This window comes from Nematolebias whitei, chromosome 19 (assembly GCF_014905685.2).
Source record: "Nematolebias whitei isolate Nwh7 chromosome 19, NemWhi1, whole genome shotgun sequence".
Taxonomy (NCBI): Eukaryota; Metazoa; Chordata; class Actinopteri; order Cyprinodontiformes; family Rivulidae; genus Nematolebias; species Nematolebias whitei.
The window spans coordinates 18,898,132-18,907,995 of NC_056516.1; the positions used below are offsets into that span (position 1 = coordinate 18,898,132).

At 38.7% G+C, this 9,864-nt stretch overlaps 1 protein-coding gene across 1 annotated transcript in view; it reads left to right on the top strand.

Annotated features, from left to right (window-relative positions):
- The window catches only part of LOC119426107 (cyclic AMP-responsive element-binding protein 5), a 19,610-nt gene that overhangs the window by 6,264 nt on the left and 3,482 nt on the right, over positions 1 to 9,864 (top strand). Inside the window, exons 5-6 of the mRNA XM_037693665.1 lie at positions 6,342 to 6,472; positions 6,647 to 6,714. Coding sequence (XP_037549593.1) covers positions 6,342 to 6,472; positions 6,647 to 6,714 — 199 coding nt within the window. The remainder of the gene's footprint in view (positions 1 to 6,341; positions 6,473 to 6,646; positions 6,715 to 9,864) is intronic.

The following is a 9,864-nucleotide window of genomic DNA, read 5'->3' on the forward strand; positions in this document are numbered from 1 at the left end:
AGTTGCTTTAATTTTGGAAGTGGGTGGGGTGTCAGCTTCACTCAGCTGGATCTAAGCTATATGCTAAACAATAATACCATACTAGAAAGTTCCTGGAGAAACTAAGACGGGGACTGCCTATTTATTATTAATAATAAATATAAATATTAATAATTAATTATGTATATATTGCCAATCTATGAATTATTAAAAACGATTAATATATTTGATAATTATATTAATAATTAATAGTAAATCTCAAGTAGTAATATTCGTAATTGTTAATGTTATTATTTGTAATTATTAAAACAAATAATTAATAATTTATGTTAATTATTTTTACTAATTAATAATAATAATATAATAATAGGTGATAATAGGTGCCTTCGATGCATGTTGAACCGAAATGGCTCCCAACGTTACTCAGTTTTTTTGAAAAGTTTTCTCCTATTCATTTCCTATGGGAAATTTGTCATTTTCGTTAGCAAAATATGTTGCCATGGTAATGCCAATTGCCAATAAAAGTAATAGCACACATCTCAGAGCCGGGTCAGTCCTTTGGATATAACTTTTTTGGGGGTCCACTTTGCGGTTTTGGCCACATTAAAGTTGAAAAAGATACTCTTTTCAAGTGTAGAATAATAAGTGGGCAGTCACCAACTAGTTCCTGGAGTTGGTGAAATATTGCGTCTTTGTTCGCAAATTACTTCACCATGGTAACACGAAATGCCAATAAAAGTAATAGCACACATCACGGGGCCGAGCCAGTCGTTTTGATATAACATTTGTGGGGGTAGACATTGTGGTTTGGGCCACATTAATGGAGATAGAAATGTAGACTCACTTCCAAGGTGTAGAATAATAGATGCCTGCCATGCATTTGCATGGCAGTCCCCAAATATGATAATATGACCTCCAGCTGCATAATTCATCACTTCATTAATGAAGTGAGAGAAAAACGGTAAAAGATCAAACTTAAATTTACTGAAGGAGCAAATACAGATGGAGAACTGCTGCTTTACACCTACTCAGTTCCTCTGACTCCCCCGCCCTGCCTCTGTTATGTCTGTAAAAACTCTGGAGCTGCACTCTCTCAGCACTTGGGCAGCTTCCATGGCTCCCTGGTTATCACCCAGTTGGACTGACAGATTAGAGAAGTTCCTGTCTTTCATCGGAGCAGCTCCCCAGCGGCTGTTCCCACTCTTCCTGACAGTACAGAGGTAGATTTGTAAAACTTAGAGGAAATGCAAACTTACACACACACACACATATATATATATATATATATATATATATATATATATATATATATATATATATATATAAACGTATGCCAGAACTTGGACACAAACATGAAGTGACAGTTTGCTGAAAACTCCTGGCAGAATAACTCATCAGAAGGATCTTTAACTCTCACCTCTAACATGATTTCAACCACATCACAGACAGAGGGACCAGACAGAGGACGTTGAGTCAGAGTGAGCCACGATCCGTGCTTACATTGTCGAGGTGGATGCCCCGAGGGCCGGTGCTACTGGATTTGCAGATTGGGATGGTCATGGGTCCCCTTTTCAAGAAGAGGGACTGGAGGGTGTGTTCCAACTACATGTACAGGGGAATCATATTCCTCAGCCTCCCCCATAAGATCTATTTAGGGGTGCTGAAGAAGAGCGTCATGTGGTCGATGGTGGAACCTCAGATTCAGGAGGCACAGTGCTGGTTCCACCCTGGCCGTGGAACACTGGACCAGCTTTTGACCCTTGTTGAGGTTCTCTAGTGGGCATGGGAGTTTGTCCATGTGTTTTGTGGACTTGGAGAAGGCATTCGCCTCAGGATATGAAGTGGAGATGGTGGTGGTGGTTGGGGTGGGGGGGTGCTCTTGCAAATATTGGATTAGTGGTCTATTTGCTACAGCTAATTCTGTCTCTATACAAACGTGAGAGTGTAGGTCGTATTGGTTTCATTAGGGCTTTAGGGTGAAAGTCGGACTCCCCCAGGGCTGCCCGTTGTCACGATTCTGTTCATAACTTAAATGGCCAGAATTTCTCAGTGCAGATAGGGGGTGAAAGAGTGACCTCAGGATTTTGTCTCTGCCACTTGTGAATGATGTGACCCTGTTGGCGTCATTGTGCCGTGACCTGCAGTTTTCACTAGAGCGGTTAGCAGTCGAGTGTGACGCAACGAGGATGAGGAAGAGCGTTTACAAATCTGAGGCCATGGTCCTCATTCTGAAAAGGGTGGACTGCCCTCCCCAGGTTGGGAGTGAGGTGCTGCCTCGAGTGGAGGAGTTCAAGTATTTGTGGGGTTTGTTCAAGTGTGAGGGAAGAATGGAGCTTGAGACTGTGAGGAATCAGTGCAGCATTGCACATTCTCTGCAGCTCTGTTGTGGTGAAGAGGGATCAGAGCTGCAAGGTGAAGCTCTTTATCAGTCAGTCTATGTTCCTACCCTCACCCATGATCACAAAATCTGGGTGGTGACCAAAAGAACAAGACTGCAGATACAGGCGGACAAAACTGTTTTTCTCTGCATGTTAGTTGGGCTCTCCTTTAAAGATGAGGTGAGAGTTTCAGTCATCAGGAGAAGCTCAAAGTAAAACCACTGCTTCTCCACATCAAGAGAAGTCAGTTGAGGTGGTACGGGCATCTGTTTAGAATGACTCCTGGATGCTTCCCTAAGGAGCTTTTCTAGACATGTTTAGCATGTCTAGAAAGAAGAATAGCCAGGACACAGTGAAAAAAGCATGTCTCTCAGCTGGACTAGAAACACCTCAGAATCCTCCCAAATGAGATGGATGTAGAAAAAGATGTCAGGGCCTCCCTGCTGTATCTATGACCTGACTCCATAACAAGTGGCAAATATAGTTGATGGATGGATGGATAAATGCAACATTCTTAAAATATATACACTTTATATTCCAAGTTTTAAAAACAGATTTGTAATGTTTTCATATGACTACCTTTTTTTAATAGTTGTTGGCTTCAAATAAAAACGCCACTATTTTAAGGCTTTCTATTTTCACCTTTTTAACTCTATTTTAGAAACTCACCTTGTTCTCAATTTAACAGATGGAATAACAGCATTTAGTGGATGCTGCTGATGTATTTTAAGTACTATTTCCAGATAAATCAGTTTACTATTTCAGTAGAAGTCTAGTTTTATTTTGGAGTGTTTAGATACAATCGCTTTTATTTTTATTTCTTACAACACAACAATGAAGCTGTTAGATTTTGGTGCCACCAGAGTTTATAATGCTGAATACGTGCCTCTGAAGATAGACATATCAAATACTAAATTTGGCTGAAAATTAAAGTAGGACTACTGTTTATCTTGAAAAATCAAGGATTATAAAATAAAAAGATGTGCTGATGTCTCAAAATCACAACTTGGCATCTTAAAAATGTAATAAACTACTTAGCATCATTAATTAGTATCTCTAAATACAAGCTGTTCCTTATTTTGCTGAGGTGGGAGAAGACCCCAGGGCAGCCAAGAACTCTGTGGAGGGATTATATTTAATCTCTGACCTGAGAACACCTTGGGATTCCCCAAGAGGAGCTGGAGTCTCAGTGGAGAGGGATGTTTGGGTTTCTCTCCTGGTCGGGTCACTGTTTCCTCTGTGACCCCACCACAGATGATGAATGCATGATAAGTCTTTGTATTTAAATACTATCATTCTTATTTGGATACTGTTTCCTAAAATGTCCTAAAAGGTGAAAAACTTATGACAACTTTTAAACGTTACTTTTTTTCTGTTTATAGTCCTAAAGTAGAATCACATTGTATTACTGACAATGTTGTTTTTATTTTATTTCATAGTTCACCTGCATTGAAAAGACCTGCAGACATAATATGAATCTGTGATCATCTCATAAAACCCATTTGGCAATAAAAATGTTAACATTTAAAAACTAGAAAGGAAGTTTTTAAAATGCCAGTTTTAGAAATAATGAAATCCTCAGTTAGTTATCGGTATTTTTAATATCTGGCTTTAACACACACGCACAAAGTGTTTGTCTCATCTCTGCTGATGGTTGGATGAGTCAGGGTGTTGGAAGTAAGTCGGTGACATAATAAGCTCATAAATGAGTCCCGGCCCAGGCAGGCTGCGGCAGGACGGCAAGGAAAGAGCTGACAGTTAGTTATGGGACAACAAATCAACACCAACTCAGTCCAGACGTTGTGTTAGTCAGTGAGACCCGTTAAATCTTCCTGAATGAACCGTGGACCGGGTGTCTGACTGTTTCCAGAGGTGTTTACAGCCTGTTACCATAGCGACTCGGTTTCCTGAGTGTCTGGCTCTTGGCCTGTTGGAGCTGTTTTGGTTTAGTAAATGCTGTTATGGTTATTCTCTTCTTTGCTGCATGTGGCAAACGAGACACAAAGTCCCTTATTTGGTGATGACATCATTGCTGATGACCTAAGAGCGACAGCGGAGACCCACGCTGTCCGACTGGCTGAGAGCCAGAGGCGGTTAGGTCAGCAGCAGCACATGGAAACCCGGGGTCTCTGCACCCCCACACCCCTCCCTGCTGAGATCCCTGAGCTTCGTTCCTCCTCCTCTCAAGCTGTCATGTTTGTTCAACATTCCTGTTTTCTATTAATTCTTTTAAAAAAAAATCTTATCCTCCCTTATACTGTGGTTGCTTCATCTCAACCCTCTTTTTATCCATATACAGTGAAAATCAGATTTTTTTTTAGCTATTTACTTTATGGATCTATAGAAATAACAAAAAACAAAGAATAAATATCTAGTTTTCTCACTCCATTGAAACACTGCAAATGTGAGTTTCTGATTGACTGATATATCACTTGTATTGACTAAATAGATTCGTTATCATGTGTTTTTTAGTTACAAAGTCACAAAAATACATAAATGTATATTATTTAGGTTACTGTAAATTTGTGTATTTGCCTTTTTTTTTTCTCCCTTGGTTTATTTGACCTGTTATTAATCTCAGCTGCTTCAGTTTAATCCATTGACATCATAAAGGAACCTCTTCCTCAAACTGAGGGACAACAGCTCTAAAGTGACCCTGCTGTTATCAATACAAAAAGTGTTGCATCAGTAGCATAATTAATGCAGCTGTTTCCAAAAGGAGTAGAACTTTGTGTAAAATATTTAATGCAGATTGGCTGTAAAATGTGCCTTAATTTAACCTCTATACCTGCACTATTCGAATTCACTGCTCAACTGTGGAAAGCAGGATTTTCCCCCACTAGCTCTTTGAAGCAAAATGTATTTTTTTATGCAGATTAGGACTTCCTTTGTCCTTTTTCTCATTTTTACTAAATTTTAGCGTAATATTTTCAACATCTCGACTGCAGGCAGGCCAGTTTGGTCAGTTATTTATGATTTTCTTCATTTTATTGCAGACCCTTACCATTATAAAATTACATTATGATTTATAATTATCTTATTAAAATTAACCAGGTTTTAAAAACATTTTCAGTTGTATGAACTAACACAGTCTCGTTGAATTATCTAAACCTGACACATACATGTTGAGTTGTTCCACATCATAGGCGTATTTATTAAAGATGTTTTCCTTGAGGAGGGTAAATTAGATATTTAAAAATATCTAAAGTAACATTTAAAGCTATAAATTATTACTATACAGTATAGTTACACACTAAACAATGAAGTGTCACATTTATTCTATTTGGTTATTTTAACTTGTTCCAGTAAACTTTGCAGTACTTAAAGTGGAAACTGAATTTTTTAAGTTAAAACAAGCCAAATGAGCAAAAAACATTGCTAAAACTGCCATAATAGTAGCTAAATGTTAAATTTTGGAAAATTGTAGCTAAAGTTAGCGCAACAGTAGCTATAAGCAAAAGTGAACAAAACATGTTAAATCTAAAATAAACTAAATAATACGTAAAAATGAGTAATAATAGAGCGAGTATGTGAAGCAGACTCAAAGCACGTTTAACTAAAGGGACTGAAAGAGGGATCATTTTGTAAATACTGTACGTTTAAATAATTCAAAAAGTTACAAATATTGAATGTCAGTGCGCACTTCCTTGTTGAGCCCACTGTTTTGATATTTGAATAGTTAAAACTGCACAAAGTACATGAGAGCATACAAAGCATTATTATAAACGTAGAAACTGAGCTTTAATTTCTTGTTTTTTGATAATGGACTACAGAAATTAGAGGCAAAAATGGTCAGAATGATTTTTAAACTACCATTTTATTTTCTGTTTTTAATTCATGTGTCCCTGGGGAACCTTTGTGTCACTGTCATGTGCAGGACTTGGCTATAAATGTTTTAGCTCGTCTTTGAGCAGGCTCGGTGAAACTTTAGCTGTGTTCGGCTCCTTGTGTTCACCTGTTTCCTGTCTATGTGAACAAACTCAGGCCGGTTCCCGGTACGCTGTCCTGCCACCTCCACATGCGAAGCAGACACAGCCAACCTCTGCCCGCCTCCTTACCTGGCTCCCTGCCAGACCCCGCCATGCAAGGGGCATCTGCTCAGCACATGACTGTAAGTATGGGGGGGGGGGTCTGTCCACACACATTTCACCATGAAGACTGTATGATTCATGGGCAAAGAAGCCATGATTGTGAAAAACTAAAATATTCCTCCTCCATGCTGACTTTATTTTCCATTTTGGATCACAACTAAAAGTATTTTTGAGTTGCTATTCTTTCTTTTCAGAGAGAAAAGCAGATGTCTTGTGTGATGGGTGTCCCTGCACCCGTACACACCCCCTCCTCCTCTTCACCCAAGGTACCAACCACACCGTTCAGTGTTTTTATCCAAAGCTCTTGGTTACATCGAAATATTTCAGGAAACTAACCCTCTCTTAAAATACAACTTTTAATGACTTTAAATCGGTTAGACGAGAAGGCTGTAACAAACAAATAAATAAATTGTCCTAGTAACTTTACAGTTCACTAGCACCAAATTTGAGCTCAGTATGTGTCGATGGAGCCATCTTTGTGTTGACTAATGTAGATTAGCTGTGGCAGCCGTCCTGGAATGGACTGACTCCAAGCATTAAACAGTTATAGTTGTACAATCAATTATTACTTTCTGAGAATGTTATTCATATCTATCCAGTGGTTCTTGAGATATTTTGCTAATGGACACAGGATTGACACCAACAGTTAAAACACAAAAAAGATTTAAGCAACATTCTCACAGTGAGTGCAGCATTCAGAGTATGTGGCAGCACAATGGATCAGTGGTTAGCGCTGTTGCTTCACAGCAAGAAGGTCCTGGGTTCAATCCCTGGTTGGACCTCGGGTCTTTCTGTGTGGTTTGCATGTTTTTCTCGTGCTTGCGTGGGTTTTCGCCGGGTACTCCGGTTTCCTCCCACAGATCAAAAACATGCATTCAACGTGCATTCTGCCTTCAGGTCCAGGCCTCCCTTGCAAAAGAGATCTGTGATCTCAATGGGATTTGCCTGGTTAAATAAAGGTTAATTAATAAAAAATGTGTTGGGGATTATTCTCATCTACTACCACAACAAATATTACATGAGTATCCTGACTGAGTTAGAGCCATTTGGGGGTTTTCTAAGGTAATTTGTCTGTGTTGGCCATCTTGAAGTGAGTTAAATTCAAAAATCATTCAGTTTAAAATGTGTATGTAAAGATCACTTTCTAAATGTTATATTAGAATTATTCTAGTTGGTCAAAGAGATATTTTGCTAACATGACGGACTGCTTTCAGAGCCTGAATCAAACGACAAGTGAAAGTGTTATTAGAGAACTGATCAGTTTGCAGGTTCAGATCTGAACATCTCCTCACAAGTCCGTTCTCCCATCCCTTATAGTGTGAATGTTTATGAAGCATTCACACTATTGTGATCCATTTTTCTTCTGTACATTTTTCATCATCTTTCTCGTCCCACAGTTTTCAAGCTATTTCAACAAATCATATATCAAAATGTTCAACTCGTTCAGAACAATCCTGCTTTGACTTTTGGTATTGGTGCAACTTTAGCTTTTTGAAATATTTAGCCTTTTCTGCCATTTTATTTCTCAAAGTAAATTAATGGAGCTCATTTTACATCCTTCAAATCATTAGATCTGTTTACAACCTTTAACTGCTCTTTTCACAGTTTGTTCTGCTTTGGCTTCTTTCAGTCTCCTTGTGCAAATTTAAACTTTTTTTCAGCTATCTTTGGCTATTTTCAACTGCTCTTTCAGCTACTTTGTGATCCCTTTTTTCTGCTTATATCAGCAAATATGTGTTCTTTCTGCTTTTTTTTGCTAATGTTTGTTCTACTTTTTTACCTAGTGTACCTTGTTAGCATTTTTAGCTAATTTCAGCTGTTTTCAGCTAAATTCACATTTTTTGTGGTAATTTCTGCTACTTTCAGTCTAATTAATTTATTTCTGCTTATTTCAGCTTGTTATGCTCCCTTCAGCTTTTTTCAGCTACTTTCAACTTTTTCTGGTATTTCAGCTACTATTTAGCTGTATTATGCTAATTTTAACTTTTTTAGCTAATTCCATGTTTTGGGAGCTCCTTTCAGCTCTTTCCGCTTCCTTTAGGTAGTTTAAGCTTCTGTCTGCCTTTTCAGCTACTTTCAGCTATTTTTGCACATTTCAGCTTTTTTAGCTAATTTTCGTCATTTTTGTGCTCATTTCTGCTTCTTTAAACCTAATTCAGAAAATGTTCTTTCTGCTTTCTTCTGCTAATTTAGGCTTGTTCTTCCATTTCAGCTACATTTCAGTATTTTATTTTTTTTTGCTAATTTCAGCTGTTTTTCAACAAGTTCTTCAGCAATAAGCATTCACTCTGCATTTCCAGGAAAAGCAAGTTCTCCAGTTTTAATTACCACAGTTCAGTTCTTAATCTCAGACCACTGACCTAATTCTGATCCAAGAGAGAGTTAGGTACGTGTACAAACAAAAAATACCTAATTTTCTGTGTTTTTTGAATCTGTGCTCTTACAAGTGATTTCAGACTCTTACGTAATGCAGTTAAATGTATTTTCCAGTCCTACAGTACAGTTTGTAATGATAATTTTAGTGTCATCAGGTGTTTTGCATTTCTTGAGTGTGAAAAAGGACCTGCTTCTTTAAAACCACAGGAGGTGCATTAACATACCTCTGTTGTACAGTAACGCCGCACTCTGTTCGAATGGAAAAGTAAACAATTATAAAGTGGGTCTGTGTTTCTTGTACAGTTTTATGTCTTCATTCACTGATCCCTCTAGACAGAAATATCAAAGCGATGTGTCATCCAGGCCAAGGAGAGCCATGATGTAATCATCGGCCCCAGCGTCATGGTGTTTGTATGTAGTAAACAGAGCTGAAATGCTCATGTCCTGTCCTGCTCACTGTGTGTGTGTGTGTGTGTGTGTGTGTGTGTGTGTGTGTGTGTGTGTGTGTGTGTGTGTGTGTGTGTGTGTGTGTGTGTGTGTGTGTGTGTGTGTGGGTGTGTGTGTGTATTTGTGAGTGTGTGTTTGACTGGCGGCCTGACTGGTAAAGCTGGCACAGACGGCTCAATGACCTCATCTTTGGCACCGGCTAAATGTACTCTTTTTTTTTTTCCTTCTTTCTTTCTTTTTTTTTTTTTTAGTTCAATAGTGAAGGGAGAGAGAGAGAAAATCTGCCTCCTCTTAAAGAAACATTGTGTAACAGCAAGCAGATAGCAAAATTACCAGGGATGGGGAGTTCGGGGGGTGGGGGTGGGGTTGATGTCATACTCCAAACATGACCTCGCCTTCTCTGGCTGAGTGGACGAGAAAGGTGAGATGAGGTTTTCTTTAGCTTGTGCAGTCAGTTTAGTCAGATGATACATGGGAATAATAAAATGTGAAGGTATCGAGCTGCCACGACTCGAAAAGGAAGAAGCGGGTAGAGATGATGGATGCATGGATGGATGGATGGATGGATGGATGGATGGATGGATGGATGGATG